Source organism: Hyalella azteca, unplaced genomic scaffold (assembly GCF_000764305.2).
Source record: "Hyalella azteca isolate HAZT.00-mixed unplaced genomic scaffold, Hazt_2.0.2 contig3241, whole genome shotgun sequence".
Taxonomy (NCBI): domain Eukaryota; kingdom Metazoa; phylum Arthropoda; class Malacostraca; order Amphipoda; family Hyalellidae; genus Hyalella; species Hyalella azteca.
In genome coordinates, this window is record NW_025933493.1 from 110,275 (window position 1) to 134,199 (window position 23,925).

The 23,925-nt window shown below is 39.2% G+C and overlaps 1 protein-coding gene across 1 annotated transcript; it reads right to left on the reverse strand.

Annotated features, from left to right (window-relative positions):
* Positions 1-406: 406 nt before the first annotated feature.
* LOC108677640 (integrin alpha-PS1) lies at positions 407-23,418 on the reverse strand. The gene is made up of 25 exons (XM_018165892.2): positions 23,347-23,418; positions 20,805-20,969; positions 19,748-19,875; positions 17,653-17,753; positions 16,332-16,452; positions 15,918-16,000; positions 15,312-15,357; positions 13,607-13,776; positions 12,868-13,092; positions 12,105-12,207; positions 11,824-11,912; positions 11,215-11,363; positions 10,549-10,733; positions 8,281-8,356; positions 8,000-8,072; positions 7,516-7,706; positions 6,127-6,355; positions 4,846-5,036; positions 4,206-4,377; positions 3,439-3,588; positions 2,611-2,704; positions 2,320-2,359; positions 1,860-1,943; positions 1,449-1,530; positions 407-529 (listed from the first exon to the last, which is right to left on the reverse strand). The coding sequence occupies exons 1-25, from the start codon at positions 23,391-23,393 to the stop codon at positions 407-409; spliced, it is 3,117 nt and encodes a 1,038-aa protein (XP_018021381.2). The 5' UTR covers positions 23,394-23,418.
* Positions 23,419-23,925: the final 507 nt, after the last annotated feature.

Consider the following 23,925-nt stretch of genomic DNA (forward strand, 5'->3'; position numbering starts at 1 on the left):
TTGACTTTGCTTAGCCATTGCTCGTATAGAAACAAGTATAATATTTAGGGCAGGAAAACTGCGTTGGACACTGCAGGCGACTGCTACTTGCATGGCAATCATCGGTTATAAACTAGCATAAATATACTTATGAACAGAGCCATAATCAAAATTACCCAGGAAATGCACTTGTTTTGCACATTTTTAGTTTTTGTTTCGCACAGCCTGCACACCTCGCACCTCACACAGCCTGCACACCTCGCACCTCACACAGCCTGCACACCTCACACCTCACACAGCCTGCACACCTCACACCTCACACAGCCTGCACACCTCACACCTCACACAGCCTGCACACCTTGCACCTCACACANTCGACAGGCCTACGGCCTAATAAATGCTGAAGCCGCTAGTATTATTATTATTATTATGTCCAAGTTGTGCTCGTTCTCACCGGGGGCGGGATGAGCGTGACGGAGGTCTGGATCTCGATAACATCGCCGGTGCTCTGCAGCTCAGCTTGCGATGACATCAGGATGTTGCGGTGCTTCTGATCAGCATAAAACAGCGTCAAATATTTCCGGTAATCATTTATAAATCGAAGTATTGTGGCCATAAAGATTAATAATAATAAAACAATGAAGATTAATTAGTTACCACAGAGAAAATGACCACCTAATGTATTATTTTCCTGCGTTAATCCATAATTGCTCAATAAAACGCCCGCCTAATCTATTATATGTATATATGTTAAAGTTTGTGTGTTTATTAGTGCGTGCAGTGCATGGCACTGCAAATATATAGGGGTTGTTTGGGCACGTAACCACGCTACTCAGCGTGTCGTGATATTACCCTATATAAATAATAATTTTTGTGTTTGAATTATAAGGCATTTCAGTACATGGAGGAAAAGGGTAAATCATAAAATTGAAATGTTATTTCAAATATGAAATTTTCAGAATTTTAATTTTTTCTGAAGACTGAAGAATGAATATATATTTTTTAAATTTCAAATTGGAAGCTGAATTGGAGTAAAATGCTAATTATTGCTTTGGATAACAGGATTATTAAATTTCACATATCATTCCGAGTGACGCCCGGTTAGCCTTTGTCTATTATATATTCATGAATTTGTTTGAGTCTCATTCATAAATCTAATTGGCTGAACTTGCTTAATAATTTGAATTGTTTGATATTCATGTAACAAAATATCGTCAAGGTCTTTTATCTTTTTATTTATTTTCGACTTAATATTTTCGTCTGATCATTATTATTTACTTTCAAAGTGACACTATTTAGTGTTTTGTAGCAGATAAGCATCAAGATTTTTACCAAAACCTCAGTCAGAGGGTTTAATACTTTACCACAGTCAAAGATTAAACGTTCGACAATGCTATTCCTATGTATAACCAAATTATCCTCCAACAGAGCAGTGCTTCCACCTAGACGGGGACCATGCAGCAGCTTACCTTCTGCAGGGCGGCGACCGCGACGCGGCCCTTGACCGAGACCTGCGCCACCTCCCCCGCCAGGAGGCCCGTCAGCGAGCAACTGCTCGCAGGGAAGTCATCAGTTAACACAAGTAAAATAAATTAGTTTGCGTTAATACTGATTATACTTATACGAATAATCGTTAATGTCAGATCAGGCAAGACTGCGAAGTAATTCAACGCGGGGAATATCCTCGACTGTCAAGTAGAACTGCGAGGCAATTGAACAGATGAATATCTGCAGCTCAAGTTCATACATCACTCACTTGATGACGTAACGTCACTCACTTGATGACGTAACACACGTCACTCACTCGATGACGTAACGCGTCACTCACTTGATGACGTAACACACGTCACTCACTTGATGACGTAACACACGTCACTCACTTGATGACGTAACACTCCATCAAGGCGCAGCTGATGCTGGGAACAACAATTCTAGCGCTGCGGCCGCTGGCTGTCGCTTCATCGCTGGTCGATAAAAATAACGCATTGAATGATTCGAAATTGTCATAATCTTGTACTGCTTATTGCTACCCATGTATAAATGGCCAGTGCAGTCCCAAATGTCTATAGTAAATAAAGATTGATGACCATCTTGAGGCGGGCAACACGAAATAAATAGAAGCAACTGGTAAAAGAAGTCATACTAGGAGAGAGAAACTTATTGTTGCAAACGTGACAGTGATGTTATTGAGAATATTTTGAAAAGTTCGCCGATTTTATCATAAAGGTTGGAATACACAATAATACGGATAAATAATAATGCGCGTTTTCACCTCTATAATGTGTTAGTATATATTGCGGAGTCTTATCAGAGGAAATAATGCTTTTAATTATTACTCACTCTTCGTGGGCCATGCTTCTTTTTCTGCGTTGGAATGGACCTATGGAAATATGCATGAGTCAAGACTGAGCCGTGGTTCGAGGCAGCAAAAAAAATGTACCACAGAGTCTGCTTTTCTTGCCAATAAGATTAGAGCATTTTTTGAGATCTGAGGCATCATATTAAGCGTGTAAGATTCGAGAATGCAGGGCAGATTTATCTATCACAATGCGTCAACAAAGACGTATTACAGGGCGCCAGAATATCATAGGGACATACAGACTATACTTATTCAGTAATGTTCGCGCTGACCTTGCGAGGAACCGTTGACAGTTGTCGAGACGTTGGCCTGGATCTCTAAGTCTCCTTCGCCAAAGAAGGAGGCGTCATTCAAAATTTCTTCATCCTGTGGACAAATTTGGTTAAATTCCTTCATTGCAATGTATTTTCGATGCATTCACGTTGGATATGAATGTCCTAAGTAATTCTTAACTCAAGAAAGTATTCGGGAGGAAAATCTTGAATGAGCTCAATGATTAGTTTGCGGTAATTTTTGACGCCTCAGCCTAAACCAAGCCAGCCACTGCTAAATATTGGTACAAATGACGAAGATATGTTATGGAAATAACAACTAATTAATCTCATTCGCATTTATGCCATAATTTTAGGCGTTAAAATTGCGGAAAAGCCAACATTGAACATATTAAGCTTTGTGTCTAAGACAATACACGAGAATTTAGAAGTGAATAGAGTGACAAAAAATTTTAAATTTGGAAATACTCGACGATAAAAAAATTGATGAATATTTTGATCGGATTATAAACATTATTTATGACATTGGAAGTTGATCCCAAATGAAACCAATATCGAAGTTGCATTGCCCTCAACGTGTCTCTCACCAGAATTGTCTCCGCCGAAAAATATTAATTTAAAGCTGGCTTATTATTTGACCCTTTGTCCACTGACTCGCATTTCCAAGCCAGTCGACCCAATTTGCACTTCAAACGGTTAAAGTATCCGGTTAGAGAATGAGAGTAAATGAAGTCACATCACTGGTTCACTTGTGAATAATATGCGACACTGCTAACGTTATCAATGTTAATATCGTAGTTTGTTATATTATCGCAATGTTATACTCACGCTGTGGTGGATGTTGCTGAAGTTGAGCTCATTGGCGTGCACGGGCAGGCAAGTTACAGGGCCTTTGGTGCTGGGCTCCTCGGTGATGTACAGCAGCGGGAGCGTCAGGTTCGGACCAACAGGTATGCTGCGCGGCCACTCCAAGATAATCTGATGCGAGTTAATTGTAGGAATGTTCCTTACTTAGACATGATGTACGAGAGCTCACATATAGATTCTTTGCTTGTCCACAGGAGATCTCAAAACAGATCCTTTGACCGGATCTTTTCCAAACTGACGATAGTGTGAAACAGCTACTAGACTTCCACTGGGTTCGGTATGGTGCAAGGCATTTCATGTCTGAACATTTATTCAGTGGTGGGCACAGTCCGCTAATCTGCTTACCGCTAATTAGCGAAGCTGACGTTTTCCTCAGCCGGTGTGCCACACTAATGGCTGACTACGTCAACATATGTTCGTCAACCAATCACTTCTCGTGTAACACAAGACGTCTAATTAACACAGCTCAACCTCACCAAGCTTACAGAAAGCTACGGAATACCATGCCTAGGCAGGAGGAAGCATTATGCAGAGCAAACGAAAATCATACGACTTGATAATATGTAAAAAAAATAAAAATAATACGACTTGAAATCCGTTGATGAGAAGAGTTTGGCAGGCTTTTTGGGGACCGAGCTCTCGTTCTTGACTTAAATTTGAATCTTGACTACGACCCTCACATGATTAATATTGTGGTAGAGCTCTACGTAGATGAGAGAGGAACCGACCTGGTCATGCAGGATGGGCGCAGGGCCGCGGTTGCTGATGGTGTAGGAGTGCACCACCAGAGGGCCGAGCTTCTCGACGCTCAGAGAGCCGCTGGAGGTCGTGGGGTTCAACAGCTGCTCAGCCCTCAGAGTCTCGTTCACCAACACGCGCACCTGCTCTGGCCGGCTCGAGCTGAGGGTGCATAATACAATACTTATGGATTAATTGATTCAATATATAGAATATGTGATTTCAAAAGCAAAAACTGACATGACAAATATGGAATTCCTCTGAATAACAGAAAAACTCTCATGAAATGTGCACTGTTTAAAATATGAAACAAATAATCATGATGCTGTCTTTAGTCCCAGTTGAGAACGAAAATCTCACACAATCATAATAAAAGCCTATTGAAGATGCACAAACGAAAAAATTCCGGACTATATAGAGATTCTTGACATTGCCTTATCATACTAGAAAGGATCAAATTTCAGTTTTTAAATCTTGTACCACCATCTGAAACGACGTGATACGCCTCAACTGCCTTCCAATGCAGCAGTGGCTAATCTAGACCCATCCCAACGTTGTAGTGATTCACACAGCCACATCCCAATGCTGTAGTGATTCACGTAGTATCCTCCCAAGGCAATCGTGACTCACCCAGTGAGTTTGACCTCGCGCCGCTGCTCATGACTGAGCCTGACGAAGAAGTAGTTGTCGCTGGGCTTGAGGTCCGGCACGTCGCTGGACACGTTCAAGTGGATGGGCAGGTAAGAACCAGAAACGAGCCCTGCATCAATGGCCCCCAGCAGCGCCACCGGCGAGTGGTCGAAGTACAGCGTCGACGCTAACTGATCGTAACAAATCCTTATAAAATTCTCATGTATTCATAATACATTCATTAGTTAACACTATAAAAAGGAAGAAAGCGCTAAGTGAATTGATTATATCTTCACTAAAAACGTTTTGGGAACCAGCTGCATTATCAGTTCAACTACTGAGAGAATACAAGTATTTTCAAGAGAGACAAGCCTTACACATTAGATATTAAGATTTAAGTGCCGAGAAAAACGGGCCCGGAAGTATAACAATCTATCAACACGCGAATTGCAACTGAGAATGTTTGAAAAAGGAACTTATATTTCTAACTAGGTTCCTCGCTATATTTTATCGAAGTAAATTTCTGTTCTCAAATAATTTTCAGGAATAAGAATCATTAGACGTTTTCTATCATGCTGCATGCCATGCGCGACGCTAGAGTCTCAAAATCAATTAAGTGGACGGTAAGTCCTTCCCTGACCGCCACAATTCTGGCCACACGACTGCTATCAATGAATAGATTGAGTAACTGCGTGACGATAGTGTGTGACTAAGTACGCAAACGAGCTACAGATGTGCTGCTGCCATGGAGCTGTCCCATTTATTTATGAGTGCGTTGTCCTGAGCTGGTAAGAGACTGAGGGCGGTTTCTAGAAATACGTAAATATAGAACATTATTTTTCGGTGAAATTGACCCAAGTATCCTTGTTTACTGTCAATATAAGTAGCATGGTATTTATTGTGAAACAAAGTAGCAGGGTGTTCATGTGAAACTAAGCAGCATGCTATTTACTGTGAATCGAAGTGACATGGTATTTATTGTGAATATAAGTAGAATGTTATTTACTATGAATATAAGTAGCATGGTATTTATTGTGAATATAAGTAGTATGGTATTTATTATGAAGCATGGTATTTATTGTGAATATAAGTAGAATGGTATTCACTCTGAATATAAGTAACATAGTATTTGCTGTGAATGTAAGGAAGAAGGCATTAACTGTAACCATAACAGCTCCATATTCGTGTTCCAGCACACGAGCGTCACGGTTTTTCATGAGGCCAACCGACGCGTCCTCGTGTAATGTGACGTTGTGTTTCCTCGTTCAATGTGAAGCTGACCTGCGTGTCCTGGTTGGCAGATGCAGCGAGGCTACACTGCAGCACTGCAAAGTTATCAGCACTGGGTGCAGTATGGATGCAGTGTGGTATGCTGGTGGCACCCACGGCGTGAGTAAAGCTCAGCATGGATGGCACCTTCAGTTCCAGCATAATCTGGTACGCTGTGGCCTCCTTCACGGCCACCGTCACGTTTAGGCCCTGTCGTCCTCCTCCGATGATCAGAGGCTCGCTGCATACATTAAAAAATTAACAAGCGCGATGAAAAGACTATTCTATAAGGATAAAGATTTGACACTTGCGATTATGAGTAAAAGATCATACGAACGTAAGATTAATTTTTGGCAAAAATTTACTAATATAGAACTAATTTACCATTATTTTTCTTACAAGTCCAATAAAAATTTAAGTGGGGGCAGTGAATGACATTCACTTGATATTATATAGGTCGATTATCTCTATAAGGACCTAATATATTCAAGCTGGGATATCTAATCTAATGTCGATTGATTTCGTTACACACTACTGTAGACCTCATTTGCACAACGTGTTCCTAACACCGGGGCTTAATAATTGAGTAAAGTAGAAAATAGCTGAATTTTCTCGCAAAGTCGGAATTTACCCATTTTGGCGGCAGGCATTTTACGAGTATATTATGTCTGCATCCACTTTAGCGACTCAAAAGTCGCGAGTTGGATTTTTCAAGTAGATTTGTTGCATATTTTCTAACCATTAAAAAGTTTGAATTTCCTGTCTTCAGGTACGATGTATTGGGAAACTCTAATATGTAAGCAATTGCATCAAGCTGACACTATCATGAATACCAGCTATATTTTTAGGAAATTGTAGGAAAATTTATTAACAAACAGCTTATTTTTAATCCTTTTGTGACATTATTTGCCGTTGCTAAGAAGTAAGCACTGAACCGAAAGCTACAATGCACATCAACACAAAAACTGCTAGCCAGAAAAACAAAACTCTCTACAAAATTTCATGTCGCAAGATTCACATTCTACACCTTATGACCTTATGATGAGTTTAGGACTTCGTAGTCCAAGGTAAAGCTGATGCTCAGCATCAGCTTGACCTAGCCTAGCGGCATGTCAGGAAACTCACTAGCCATATTGAATTATTATGACCCTAAGTGGCATAGTGACAGAATCTGGCGATATCATCTGCCAAATATAACACACTTACAGTTGATAAAACGTTTGAAGTTTCCACACTCAATAAAGGCCATCCATTTCAAGTTACCACACTCACAGAAGAGAGCCGTTGAAAGTTGCCAGGCTCAAAGGTGACACATGTTTTTAAATTTCTCACACTCTGAAGTGCATGCGTTTCAAGTTATCACACTCACATTTGGCATGCGTTGCAGGTAGCCAGACTCACTGTTCAACGATGAGCTGGAGGTCAGACTTAGAAGAGCAACCCTGCTGGTCTTTGCAGTCAAGCCGAGCAGTGGCCTCCAGTCGGGCGTCCTCCAGCAAGGGTGGAACTGTGCGTGTGTCGTGGAATCGAGGCCGAGTCATCGAGATGTTCACGCTCGCCCACACCAGCTCCTTCAGAGACGGCCTGTCAGCCTGTATCAGGACGTCATAGTTGATGTCGTAGTTTTGAATATCAAATGTTGGTCGTAAATTTTAGAAAAAAACATCAACAGCTTTTTCATCGAAAAACTAACATATTCACAACGAAAAAAGAAGAAAATCATTCTACCAACGCCAAACAAGGGAGAATGATTTATTGGTATTAGTATTATTGGTAATTATTGATTTAATTAGTAAAAATACAAATTATACCAATTATTAATTTTTTCAGTATGCTAACGATCAGTTGCAGTACCTCACTTTTACGCTTGGTCGCATCACCTCACCTTAATATATACCAAAATGGTGAAGGACGTGGAAGGCTGGGAGACGTGCACCAGTGATACATTCTTCTGCAACCTGTGAAAAATTCGGTAGTCCATTGTGGCTTTTCTTTCGTAACGCTTAAGAATGATAACGATGACAACTTGTGTATTTCATTTCGCATAAATCTTGTGATAAAGTTTTCGGAACTTCAAACGTCCATAAATGATGTGAAGTTTTGTTGAAATTAAATTACTTAAAAACTTCAATTCAACAGCAAGTGAATGTTGAACAGCAATGATACCTTCTGCCGTTGTTTTCCCAGAACAGCGTTCGTTGGAAGGGGTAGCGTTCATCAACCGCGAAGCTTAGCGACACTTCTGCCAAGCGAACCATGTTTATAACAATCATTCGTAGTTTTACTTTCAAAGTACATGAATATTACACACATCGATAGCAATAAATGATGATTTTAGAGTTGAAATAACTTCTATAAGTTTAAGGCTGTAATAAATCTGTAAACGAACTAAAACTACATTTCCAAGTAAATTTTTCCTATCTGTTCTCCCCCCCCCCCAAAAAAAAACAGAAGCAAGCATTCCTATGTACGATTGATTGTGAGATACATCACGGAAATCTTAACAGGCAAGTTGATATTAGGTGTACATCATATAAATGCATGCATAACGTGTATTCGGGTGTGATCATTTTAAAAATGATGAATAGTTTATTTGAAAAAGATTTGTGGCACAAATACCGCAGCTTGAAGACCACATAAATCAGCTGCATTTTAAATAAAATAAATTCGTTTACGTCACATTTCAACCGAATATTTCCGACGTCAAAATATTATAAGTTTTAACGTGGGAAAATTGAAATTACGCCTTAGAACGCATATGAATAAATTATCATTCATTGCCTGTTTATTAATTTCCAGATTAAGTCCCAGATGTATTGTTTTGAAATACACACGTAACGTAACTTTTGTTAATCTGCACAAGCTGTGTAAAGTCAAACATTTCGCGGTAGTATTAACGTAATAATGAAGCCTTTCAGAGCGCTGCCACAATCAGCGATACAGAGTCTCGCAATGATCCAAATAAATCTATATTAGGAAAGTTGATTCCTTCCACAATGTAATAAATTTTAAAATGACTCCAATGAATAATTTCATAATTGCACTAGCATAATTTTTAACTACGTGATTAGGAGAAAATCAACCATGGTCTTTGTAATATCCTGCACCAAAATAGTTCGTGGATAAGCATGTGCGTAACTCGCCTACTTATGGTAACGAAATTTTCCCATCGAAACAAATAAGTTCGTTGATTCAGTGTCATTTGTTAGGAAAGATAATTACCGGTGTGTATAAATGCTTCGATCGGGCTGTCCGTGTCCATCTGCATTTTCTCATAAATACGTCCATTATAATAAATAAAAAGTTCGAAAATAAAGCAGTCTGACATATGTAATTCAAGTTGTCATTAGCTAAAATGATATTTAGAGTGAGACGATCAAGGGAATATTTAATTATTGTTGTATTATGTAGAAAAGTTGCCTAAATTGAATTTGGTTCGTTTTCTGACGCCGTTAAATTTGTTATATTTTTAACACGTTTTTCTTAGCTTAGCTTCGCGTTTGTTTGTTTGTTTGTTTATTTGTTTGTTTGTTTGTTTGTTGTTAACATTGACAACGAAAATTAGCCCACTTCTGATTGCCCTGGAGATCTGAAATTCGGCATGCAGGCTATTTTCGCCTAACAATTTCAGATACAATCATAAAAAAAGCACACAACACACGAATTTTGGAAATTTGATGGTGAACGTACAGCCCGCCCCACGTTTTTTGGGGTGAGCCATAATTTATTTTCTACTTTTTAGTACACAAGAAAAACGTGGTTTTTAAAAAAGTTTTTTAAGTATTTTATTATAATTCATAAAAACCTTATTTAGAATAGTATCAAGATCAAAAATATCCTCTTTAAAATAAGAACACCAAGTCTGAGCAATCAGTGTTGTGCGTTACACAACACTGATTAAGGTTCCACATTCTCTTATAAATTGTATACCACCCAAGATTGTCTTGATACTTCTACACACAGAGAGAGATTCAGTATGCAATGATTGATGCCGATTTCATTTTCTCTGGGAAGGTGTAATATGAAAAATAAAATTATACTAAGAACAAAATATTTGAACACATTCCGAAATCATAAGCTCTAATTAAATGGTGAAGAGTTAAAACAAAAAACATACCATGTTATACAGTCTGATAAAACTATTTGATTGATATCTGTTGAAATGACTCGCTGTTATATGCCTTAAACTCAACTTCACCACTCGATACGGCTTGCCGACGCGTTTATACCGCGCCTGGCACTTCTCCATGATAATACCTCAAGCTACGACATCTCTGCATTATGGTGCCTCAAGCTACGACATCTCTGCATGATGGTGCCTCAAGCTACGACATCTCTGCATGATGGTGCCTCAAGCTACGACACCTCTGCATGATGGTGCCTCAAGCTTTGACATCTCTGCCTCAAGCTACCTCATGACACGCAGCGTCTCACCTATGGTCTTGTTGTAGACAGACGAATTATACTGCAGTGCAGCGCTCAGCTCAAAGCAAGTGTAGGACTTCGTTTTGCCGGAAACAGTTTGATTGCAGGTGTTGTTTGCGGTGGCATGGGTGCTGAGCTGCACCACGCTGGGGGAGATCTTCAGGCTGCCAACAATCTTCAGTACCGGCGCACTCCTGCAATGTCGATAATTTATTACCGCCAATTTACAGTTTATGAAGAAATATCATTCAATAAAATACATAAAATGTAATATCAAGTAATAGAGTGTCGCGGTGGCTCAACTAGCCGTTCATTTAAAGCCAATAAGTCAAAAGTCAAGTATTAAAAACTACAATTTGCGATTAAAGAATTGAACTATGGCAATTGAAATGATTCGTAATGAACATTTCGAAGGAACAAACGCAGGTGAAAAGTTTTCACAAATCCACAGCTTACTTGCTGAGGTCTGAAGTGACATATGTCCATGGCATGCCAAGTCGTCCACGGTCGCCATTTTACTTCAAACATTATCGGATTCTTTTATAGTTCCTGATTCAGGACCACTATGGACATGAGAACTTTGAGAGCCGCTACGTTTGATCGTTAGAGCTCTAAAAATTAATAATTTGCCTTAATGAACTCCCTTGTTTCTCGGGTGAAATTTCCTTCACGCACCTAACGTAGAGAGCCGCATCGGCAGCCACGGCCCCCACCAGGAGGTCCGGGCAGCCGTTGCCGTCGAGGTCCTGACGCCCCGACAAGCTGAAGCCAAAGCGCGCGGGCTGGAGAGATCGCGTCGACAGCGCGCTCTCGCCCCTCAAAATCTGCCGGCGAGTTTAAAATACAGGAGCAATTTTAGCGTTGCGGATTTCGCGAAAAATGTCGTCCTCTAATCTTTGCTTCATCGATACAACAGAAATTTGCAGGCAACAACATTGTGACACAATTTAAACGGGATACAAAGATAATTCCACATTATAATTCAGCTACTTCTCCAGTATTAAATGTATTATTTGCTAGATTTCAAGAACATTATTCTAGGATAATTATTATTCACAGCAAGATTACACATACATTTACGTGATGAAACGAAATAATCCTGTAATATACCAACGAATTTTATTGACAATTACACTTTGATGCGTTCGCAGAATCTATCGCAGAAAATATATTCGTGGTGAACGGGTTTCTATTGAGAAGTAGACGGGTTTCCATTGAATAAAAATAAATAAATACATCCGCGCGGGCACTGCTTTGCCAACGCGACCAAAGCCTAGCAATCACTTGTGAGGCTGCTGTCCGCAGGCCGTCGGGGCTGCCGTTGAAGATGAAGACTTTGCCGTGACCATCATCAGGCGCTCCTACCACCAGGTCTGCAATCAGAGGATATAAAAGTTTAACTTTCGTTTTGTTTAATAGCCATTTTTTTACTTTCATGAATAAGTGCGTTTTCATCAAAATTTTTCACAAATTATTTTTCACATTGAAGATGTTTGTTGGTGAGCCTATATGAACGTCTCAGCCAATTATGGTTGCCAGTTACTTGAACACAAAGGAGACCGGACCTTCATGTCCATCGGTGTCGAGGTCCCCGGCGTTGAGGAGGGAAAGGCCAAAGTGTGCGCCCTCCACAGCAGAGCGCAAGACGGCGTCGCTCCTTCCCACCGACTGCATCAACACAGAACATATTCGAGTATATACACGCTTCACACTTCTAAACTTGTGACTCGCCGTACTTTAGGATAACTAATATCGAATGAGTAAGAAAGAGAGAAAAAAATAAAATTCCGTCGAATTCTGTCAGTAGGCTATATCAATAGCAGACTCCAACCATTCGGTGACCTAATGCGGCCCTCATAAATATGCAGTTCTCAATAACGTTACTAAGGAATTTATGATTGCTATCCATTAGTAATTTAATTTTTGATCCATAATTAATTAAATTTCTAATTTTAAGTTAAGACAGGTATGGTTCACTGATTCTCTTGATTTGCTGTTGATGAAACAACTACATTCTGAATCATCAAATCACTTCTCTGGAAAACGGAAGTTAATATAACTTTTAAATGTCCTTAGAAAGTTAAAGTCTTCAAACATGAACTTCATCTGGCCCTAAAATGTCAGACGACGAACTGTACATAACGCCAAAGACTTCTTAATTGTTACCACTGTCGTGAATGACTGCTTTTTGTATGCCTGGTCGTCCAGCGAACATGCAAGGACCTGGAAATAATTTGCGCTAACGTAATTATCTTTAGTGACGTCATATTTAGCATGTGTTTGGTATACGTTCTTATTGATGAGATTTAGTCCCGAGCATTGACTCACATCAGACAAAGGTCCGTACGTGATATGCACGGCCCCGGCATCAGCTGAAGTGTCTCGGCTGGTATACGGGGCACCCACAGCGAGGTCAGCCACACCGTCACCATCCCAGTCCCCGGCGGCGAGAGCGTAGCCATACATGGCGCTGAACTCGGCGCCTGTGAGGGACACGCCGCTGCGTGGGCGACACGGACTCAACTCACGATGAGCCATGGAGTAGATACTCACCTGGGACCGTATGAAAGATTAAAATGTTAAGAAAGTATGCGATTTAATAACCAAATTTTTCAATAAAATTTCTAAGGCCTTAGTTAATTGGAATTAAAACTTTCCTCATGAAAGACTACTGAATGATTAAAAAACTAAGCCTTCATCGTAAGAGCTTTCATAAAGAGCCAATGGGCCAGTTAACATTTTTTACGAATCGTGCCTTATGCAACGATCTTAAATTTAGTCTCAATGGCAATCAGTGTTAGATGGCGTGGGCCTTCTTATGACCAGTTTAATAAACTATACGGGCAACTCTACCGAAAAATTGAATGACAACACACACGGAGGTTGAGCTGCTACACTGATGTATTGTAGGAGCTTTAATGTCTCTTAATGAACGGCAAATAGAATTGTAACTTGACATAGGTTTTAAAGCTTATGAAGGCTCGCATACAAATAATACAGATTCTAACATTGTATTGTCTCAACAAGATCCAAGTGCATCCGCACTTTGATTGTCATTTATCCTCACAGCTCCATTCATGTCGTCTTTGTTGGGTGAAGACGCGACCAAGAACTCTTTGGTGCCGTCCATCTTGGCGACGATCACCGCCCAGAACTCCATCTTGTAGTCTAAATGAGTGCCTTTGCTTTCTTCTGGATAATTCGAGAAGCCTCCTGACGACTCCCAGAAGATTGCACCTACAGATATAAATAGCAAGCTGAGTACTGAAATAGCTAGGAACTCCTGTAAGTTCGAAGAGATTATTCTTTTTAAAAGTTAAACTCCCAGTCTGAACGTTTACATTAATGAACCAATAACAATGTCCGTCTTAATTGATGAAATGTTTAAAAAGGTTTTTGAAGAGGGCGTTATTCAATGAAACAAACCGGGTTCATAGGAAAAAATTTTACGAACTTTCATTCATCCCGTTCATATTCATTCATAAACACGTTCAATCAATGCGATTTATTTTTATCAGAAAAATTTTTTAAACAAATAAATGTATATGATTCCAATAATCCTTAATTGTTTGAAAAGAAGATGCCTCCAAATGAGACAATCCCGAAGCTGGATGCACTTATAGGTGCAAGGGGTGTTTATATCTGAATAGATATAAATTAGATATAAAAGGGGAGTACATCTAAAGTGATAAGGTTGCTCTCATTGCGGTGTGTCGTCTATCAACACGCATGAAGAATTGATTGATAAAGAAAACAAGAAATGAATTGTGAGTAAATTATATGGCTCACTATTGATAAAATAAAATACTTAAAAAACTTTTTTAAAAACCACGTTTTTCTTGTGGACTAAAAAGTAGAAAATAAATTATGGCTCGCCCCAAAAAACGTGTGTCGGGCAGATTTATGATTGAAGCAAAAAGCACACAACACACGAATTTTGGAAATTTGATGGTGAACGTACAGCCCGCCCCACGCTTTTTGGGGTGAGCCATAATTTATTTTCTACTTTTTAGTACACAAGAAAAACGTGTTTTTTTAAAAAGTTTTTTTAAGTATTTTATTTTTTCCTTTTTAGTCCGTTGCTGCACGGACTAAAAAGCATGACTTGACGTACGTATCCATGTTACGCAGCGTCAGCGCCTGTTCGTCTATAACGTCAGCGCCCGCACGTCATACTATATATATACTATTTATATATACTTTACTCAATTAAGCTAATTTAGGTCTCTAATTGCTAGTTTTTATGATTGTATCTGAAATTGTTAGGCGAAAATAGCCTGCATGCCGAATTTCAGATCTCTAGGGCAATCAGAAGTGGGCTAATTTTCGTTGTCAATGTTAACAACAAACAAACAAACAAATAAACAAACAAACAAACAAACGCGAAGCTAAGCTAAGAAAAACGTGCTAATAAAAAGTTTTAATAAAGTCAAAATAACAAATTAGCGTTCGAAATCATAAAAATGCATGAATTTTCATTGCCTTACTGGGAATCATTGCGTGACTGTATATACGAACAGTGAAAAGATGTGCTATTGAATATTTGCTATAGCTAATGTGAAGAGTGGATTTTTTTTAGCTATTTCAAGATATTTATTAACTCAAACTCGAAATAATTTATATTCTTAAATATTTTCGATAAAATATATTGACTGAGTATTCAAATAGTTACTGAATATTGAATTAATTTCAATGAAATCATTGTTGAGTGTCTTGCATGCCTGCGCGCATTCACACGAGATGAGTGAATAAAAGTGAACTGTTGGACTTACCCTGCCCGTTGAACGCCAGCGGTCCTCCGAGGTAAGATTTTCCGCTCTGCAAGCGTGAATAGAGCCATAGAATTACAAAAAAAATCAGGTTACTTGGTAATTCATTTTTTTGCGCTAACGTGATTATAACATGAAAGAATTCGCTAAAAAGACACTGCCACATCAGGCATCTTAAATCAAGGAAATCAACTAGTAAGCGACGTCATTTTAATGCCATTTTCTTGGTCGGTCGCAGGCATAAAAATTACATTAAAGACGAAAAAATTACAATAAAAAAATAAGTATATATTTATATTGCCACGCATATTGCCACTTGATAGAAAACAATCTTTGAATTACCCTAAATATGTCGGCCGAGCAACGTTTGTCGGCTGCTTCAATCCTTGCGAAAATAATTCGTGGCCGCTTTAACTACGTTGCTGTAGCTTATGTAGGCTCCAGTTAAGTTGTGTAATTTTAGCTACCAAAAAAAAATTTCTAACTTGAACTTTAATATAGACTTTGTTCGTCCACAATCATTTCTTGCCCTAACTCTATCCTTTTTATATATAATACTATTCTAAAAAAAAGAAAGAAAATATTTCATAAGTTGAAATAGGGTAGAACCTGAGTTGCAGCAGCGCTGAAGCCTGCAAGGCTGACGGCAGTGCGACCGATGAAATTGATGCGGCGCGCTTCATCCGTTCTCTCTGCGAGGGCAGGACTCGTACACTCCATTAAACTTTCTTGGCATTATATTCGTTAAAGTATACAGCAATTAATAATAATTATTTCATTAATCGTCCATAACGCAGCAGCTGATAGCTCGACCGCAAGCTTCTTGTCATAGCAGTCGACCAGTCCACAATATTTTATACAACATAAATTTTAATTTTCTGACTTTCGAAATTTGAACTCCTTTACATTTTATTTATTTCAACTTTCGGGCTCCTAATTTAATTTTCCGAATTATTTCTTCAATTTTGAATTATTGTAATTGAATTTAAGATAAACTTAGTCAAAGAAGAAGATGCAGCTGACCTGTGACGGGTATGAGGAGATGTGGTCGTTCTTGTCCGAGGCTGACGCAAGCGCCGCGCGCAAAGATCCCCGTAAACCTGTTCTCGATGTGCAGGTAGAATGGGTACCGTGGTGCGCACGCCTGAGAGGATTTGATCATCAGATCAGTTTTGCTGCTGCACGTTGCATTGCTAGAAGTGGAACTATTGGGTATCTACATGAGGTTTAGTGAGATGACGAGTCATGCTTTTGCACTCTAAACTTGCTGCTGGACTGCTGTATGAGGTCTCACTGATTGAATAGAACCTTGTGGGTAGCAGCAACTGGAAAATGCATGTGTATACAATATACAGCAGAGTGGAATCCGCATTTTAAAAAGCGCTGAATTTATTTTTAATTAGCAGTAAAAATTTATTTCAAATTATAAAGACTATATGTCAAGGTGATAACTTCCGAATTGTAGATTAAAAAATGTACCATAGCTTTTTGTGAATCTATAAAATTTTTTGTTAAGAAAAGTTGTGTCCGTGTGAATGAAACAATTTTCTTCAGACGAGTGGTACCGGGATGAGCGCCGCTAAACGGCATGTTCCGGACTTTGGCAAGGTTACGAACTTCGAAATAACTCGAAGGTTGCGAACTGCCTTCGGGTCAATGGGCTATAGACGCATGATCAAAGGTGGTACATGACCGTACAAAAGAAGAATTTACTGGATTTTTTATCTGTTAGGTGGAGGGATTTACAGATCTCTTAAGGTCCGTAATTTAAACTGAAAATTTTGGTTACAACGAGCTATGCTACGGTGATTTACAAGCAGCGACGAACACGAACATCGAAATCAGTCGCACAAACCTGCGTTTTAAAAATACCAGAAACTGGTTTCCAGGGCTTATTTAGAAAATGGGCTTCACGTGGCACACTTTTTCATTGTGTGAAACAACTTTTGCAAGGAAAAATATTAATTGAATATCATTGAATTTTCAAACCAAAAATTTACCATCAACTAAATAACGAGTAAGATATTTACGAACAAAAACTTAAAGAAGTGGACAAAATCGTTGTGGGAACGAAAAAGAACGTGCCTTCCTAACATTTGCTTGCTCACCTTAATTAAATGGTGTTTCATTAAAGTAACTTAGAAAATTCCTCCTCGTCATTGAGGTACAACTGCTGTCCTCCTCGTCATTGAGGTGCAAATGCTGTCCTCCTCGTCATTGAGGTACAAATGCTGTCCTCCTCGCCATTGAGGTACAAATGCTGTCCTCCTCATCAGAAGGCCCAGTAGACATAACACGTGTCAGGAATGGTAAGCAGGTTCCCTACTTCCCATACAAGGCTCACCAGCAGCTGGTCTGATGCCGGCGCCGTCGCGAGTGTCTCGCCGAAGCCGATGTCAGCTCGCAGCGCTCGGTCAACAGTGAAGAGCACATCCATGTCACGACCTGCAGACAAAAATTTATCCGAATTTCATACTTCGCAAGTTCATACTCGCAAAAAGTACTCATTATCTGTCTGTCGCTCAAACTTACCGACTCACCGGCTGATTAAGCATCGATCTGTTCGGAAGTGACCGAAGCTATATTTAATTGAAAAAATATTTTCGAGGGCATATGAAACCGAACTTATGAAAAATTTGTGTTAGTGTGACTGAGTTATGAAATTTTTTATAGTTTTCTCAGTGAAGCGAAATATTTTATACGTGCAGCTGCGCTAGAATGAACACCAGTAAGAGTTTTGTCGCTGCCATCATTACAGATCTCAACATACCATTGAACTCATACTTAAGTGTCACTGCATTCATTGCTGTGCCTCAACATAATGAAGAGTAACTGCAATCATTGCTGTGCCTCAACATAATGAAGCGTCACTGCATTCAATGTAGGATCTCAACATAATGAAGCGTCACTGCATTCATTGCTTTGCCTCAACATAATGAAGCATCACTGCATTCAATGTAGGGTCTCAACATAATGTAAGGTCAGGGCTTGTTCGCTGCGCCTCAACATAATGAAATACCGCATCTTTCATTCCCTATTTTCTTGTAAGTTCAAGAGACTAGTGAAATCACTTACTTACGGCACTTATCTTAGCGAGGGTCACTTCTCCATCGATAAAAATTCTGAAACATTTTTATTCAACGCAAGCTTCACCACAATCGCTCGTGATTGTCAACGCAAGCTTCACCACAATCGCTCGTGATTGTGGAGTGAAATGCAATCTAGATTGATATCCGGCCTTGACGCACTTCAGCCATTATTTTGTTGACTGCTGTTTGCCCAAATCGCAAATTGTTAAAATTTAATCATAGAATCCGCGTTGTGTGTGTGAGCTGCTTTTCCTGGAATGAAGCCAACGGTAATTCACTCGATGGTTCTGAGTTTATGAAACTACAATTTTCACAGCCATTGGACACGTTTTTGTATGGCAAAGGAGTGCGTTGTTCTAGCATTTAATTCCGACTTATGTAATTTTAGCGTCAACATACCTGACATTATTCATCAACAAGAAAATATTGCCATAAATTGTTTCAAGTATCGCTTCCGTTAACAAATTACGGGTTTTTAAATGAAATTCAGAACAAAAAAGCTCAATGACATCTCATTTCCGCAAGGACGTTGCCCATTATTTATAAAACAAACATTTCACTTTATAAGAATTTTTGGTCAGTACAATTCAATTGTAGAACAAAAAGCTCAATGGCATCACACTTCAGCAACAACATGGAATTTTGAGAGGCAACAAATGAAGTTCGAACAAGGAGTGGTTCATGCAAAAGTTAATGAGTGATCTTCTAGGCGAGCTTGATTGTGAACCTAGTTACCACAGTGTAATTGCTTCAAAGAAAGAGAAAACATTTGTCGAAAATTTAAGAAATAGGATCGCAAGGTGAATATTCGATTAAAGCAAAATGATCTATAAAAAATATTTAGTTTAATCGGCAACGTCTCCAAAGTCACAAGATTGAAAAAATATTTCCAAACAGCGGAAATAAAAGGAAATTTTAAAAATTTGGACTATAAAAATTCGAATTCGAAAAAATTTACTGGTGTGGTTTTGATAAGTTAAGAAAGAAGCATCACCATTCGTCTTGCAACTGTGCGTGTTCGAAAATATATGTAGAGACCTCATTATGATAAGCTAAATCGGGGCAGGAAATTTAATGATGCAAAGTCGAAAAAAACTTAAAAAACCTTGAATGTAAAAATGTTTGACGAAAAACTCCGAAGTCGTCGACCATAGACAACGTTGAATGCTCATGAGGAGCGATTAACGTTGAAATTGTTGGTAAGACATGCAGTGCATCGGTCGCGCTAGCAAAGATGCTTAAAGTTCCGCGCTCACTTTGAGAGTTTAATTTTGTAAATTAAACAATGAATAAAATTAGTTTTAAAAATTCGTATACATAACAAGGCATTTTCTGTGCGGTAGATGCCACCTTTGAAGTGTTCAGTAGACGTCAGGTGACTGCTGCAGTTGCCGGTCAGGTGGTGGCAGTAGTGTACGGCGCCCTTGGCCCTGTCATGGCTGCCACTGCTGAAGAGAGGACTCCCCACCACAAGCCGTCTGCAATATGTCATTCATTGTATTGAGTCAGTCAGTGTTGTGTTGCTACTCAAGTTGGGTAGCGCTGGGTAGTATTGGAAATTCATACCTGCATCTTATTATGAAGTAGGCTAAATACCAGGATATTTTGAGGAGAAAGTTTATACCTCAATGAACTCCATCCGCTCGTGGTTGTTTGGCTAGTATAATTATTGCCTTATGACCAATAATACTGAGGCACACAAAGAGATGATTAAAAAAACCAACAGGTAAACTTTGCATCAATGATGGCGAAATCACAAGCGTTCGTTCACCGCAGGACCTCAACGGAATTTTCACGTGAATTCTACATCGTCAATAAATAATGAAATCCTTTCAAGTAGATTTTGAGAAATGAGAAAAGAGTTTTGCACGATTAATTATTTTCAAGTAAAGATGGAATTAGAATGCTGTATTACCGAACTATGATGAAATGTTTAACTACAGAATGGTGCGTCAGGAGTAAAATAATTTTGCTCCTGCTCTTATAATTTTGGTTGAAGACGCATTGAATCACCGCCAAGTAATTTTTGCCGAATATATGACATTCAAGCAAACCAAAAATGAAAGGATATAATATTGCTTGGGAATGGCTTAGCAGCTAACGCAAGCGTGGGATATGGCAGAACAAACAAGGCATCAGTCTTCCTGCGTAGTGGTAAGTCACAAAGAATGTTTTCGAAGGCTTAAGTTCGTAATTTGAGAGTCAGCATAACATGAACATTAAAGACACCACAAACATTTCACGTCAGTTTAAAATTGTGTTAACAATTCTCTACATAGCTGGTCCTCTGCAAAGAAGAAACTAACTTTACCCATATCATACATCCCAATTTTCAGAAGGCAGTGAAATAGACCACAGATGTGTTCGAAGGCCACCATTTGTTTACTGCACAACTCTGACGACTCACTGGTACTTGGCTGGTGCCTGGTGCCACATGGCGACGGAGTAGCCGAAGTTTGTGCCGTTGTCACCGCGCAGGACCAGCGAGTAATCCGTGTCCAGGTTGAAGCCTTTCGCTGGCAACACTTGCCACACCATCACCAGGGATGCCAACCTCACCACGCGCAACATGCTTAACGATGGAGAAAATATTTCTTTAATGTGAGAACTTTAGTATTATTTAATCCCACACCGTCAGTGTAGGAAAGAAAATGACGAGAAACATGCATTGCGTTTTCAATCAGCCATGATCCATTCAGCTTGCTGTATTAATTTGTAATTGTATTGGAAATTAGCGTCATGGTATAAGTAACTAATGATAAATTAGGTCATGTTTCTGAAATTAATAATTCAGATAACATAAAAAATTGCACGAATTATCCACTATCAGCATTCGAATTGCCACACTGCATTTGAAGTTGATACCTGTTCTGGAAAAGTACTGTCAGTGGCGAGAAACCAAATATGCGAAAGAGCCTCGCCTCCAGAGAGTAAGGAGGGTTACTCACATAAATGTTATACTTTACTGCTTTATTTGAGCTCTGAAATATTAAAATGTTAACTATTCGCCCTATATATTCAAATTTTTAAAACTGTTTCTGAGTCTTCGCGGCACCGGCTAGGTGCAAAACTATACCTATACAAAATTACATTACTTTTAGACGCGTTTATTGCAAACGCATTTCTTATGTGTTATCGGATGATTTCTAACGGATATTTAAAGGATAAGTACCATTTTTAAATAAAACAGTACTTGCTATTTGGCGCATGAGCGCCAAGTGGCTAAATCTCTTGGGACAACGTGAACACAGACGCCATTACGGAAACAACCGATCGAATCTATACGTATTTGCTTCTGTGATTTGTAATTGCCTCCACCTGTTCAAAATCCAACCGAATGCAAAGTGCGCGCATTCCTTTGTGTTTAAGGCTCAAAATCTGTTGATATTAATAGCCAAAACAGTGGATGAAAACGTTATGAGTGATAGAATGATACTGAAATGAGTTAGGGCCCTTAAAGGTGCCTGCACAAACATTCGAGTTAAGGAACGAAGTGGAGGACCTTCAGTCTTTACCGATGATCTGATTAAAAAAGTGGAATGAATAGTGAAGGAGAACAGACAATTCACAGTTTCGTCATGAACTAACAAGTTTACTTCTGTCTGAAGAAGTGTTCCGTACGAATTTGTCTAATCAGGCGGCAAGCTTCTTTGACGATAGCATACAAATGCCGGTCCTCTGATACGATAAATGCCTCAATAAACAGGGTGGGGCAGTACTGATTGAGCAGTTTTGTAGCGAAATGAAAGTAATGAAGGTACATAAAGAAGAAATTTTTTTTTCTTCGAGGTTAGCATAACATACCATTTAGAATACTTATGTTTTGAAACAGTATCAGGAAGATGGTGGCCGTTAGCTGCAACACACTGTGGGAGTCGTTCTCGGAGGAGGGAGTAACCGTGACAATGAATTCTGAACGCTATGCTGCTATATTGCAAAATTTCTTGCAGCCCAGGATGAAAAACATTGTTGAAAATGAAGCATTGGGAGACGTGTGGTTCCAGCAGGATGGGGCTACAGCTCACACAGCCTGAATGTCACTCAATGTTTTGAGACACATTTCCCGGACGTCTGGTGTCTCTGAGGGGTGATTTACAGTGGCCTGCAAGGTCACCTGATTTGAGCATATGCGATTTCTTTCTTTGGGGACATCTAAAAAGAGAGGGTGTTCAGAAGTCGCCCTTACACCCTACCACAACTAAGGGAACGGATTATTGCCTAGGTTATGGCCATACCTCGCCATATGTGTGAACGTGCTGTAGGAAACTTCCGAGAACGACTTCAACAGTGTGATGCAGATAACGGCCACCATCTCACTGATATTGTTTTCAAAACACAAGTATTCTAAGTGGTATGTTATACTAACCTCGAGGAAAATAAACTTTCTTCTTTATGTACCTCCATTACTCTTTTATTTTGCCTCAAAACTGTTCAATCGGTTCTGCCCCACCCTGTATTAACAGGAATTATGTAGAAAAATAAAGTAAAGCATAGCCTTTCTGGGTAACAAATTATTTTTAGAAATAAACTATTTTCTTACGGTACTTACTTTAATAACACGCCTCGTAGCGCACTAACCGTCACATCTATTCAAGACTATTTATACTTTACTGTTACATCACGACTAAAAAATCTTCTTTATTATATATTCAAAGTACCTGTATATTCTACTTGGTAAACTTATGGACCAGTATACAAACTGTATCACCTATTCAATACACCCTCACATTTTATTAACTTAACTTGTCACTAAACAACCTAAAATGCCCTCAGTTAACTCATGACCAAAAAAAATTTCCGCACCTCTGTTCAAAATACCTACAAATTTTAATACGAAAACTTAGGACTATGTAAAACACTTTTGATAACATCTCTTTGAAAAACGTGTAGTATTTATTATTAGGTAAACTAATGATTGAAAACACTCTGCGTTACATCTGTTCAAACACCTGCACATTTTGTTCAGTAGAGTGGACGTAGCGGTAGCTCTTGCCATATCGGTACTGACGTGAGGACGCGCACGTAGAAAGTATACCAACCTGCAGAGCAGGTACAGATGTGAGCACAGGACGTGGCTATCATCTTTGGCATCCGCGGGATAATCTATAGGTAACGGAAATCACTCGAGGCAAGCTCATGTCGCTAACAGCTGTCATTTCTTGTCCGTCGTTCTGCGATAAATTCTAAATCGAATATACGAAATTATAAATTAGCGATAGCCCAAGGTTAGAAAAATTTTAGAACAACGCAGAGGTACGGATTTTTGTACGTGAATTTAACCCTGTACCGGGTCTTTATGGATTTAACTGACGGGTCTTTATGTGCGAATAGCATTGACGACGGTAGAGGCATCCGTAGATAAAGGGTTAAACTCCAATCAGCTGTTATAAACGAAAACTATAAACGACGCACATAAATAATATATATTAAAAAAGTTTTGGTTGATGGACCATAAAGATTGAATAAAGAGACATGATTGAAAAGTCTGTAATTTACTATGGTATAACATAGAAGCATTGGCGTTGAAG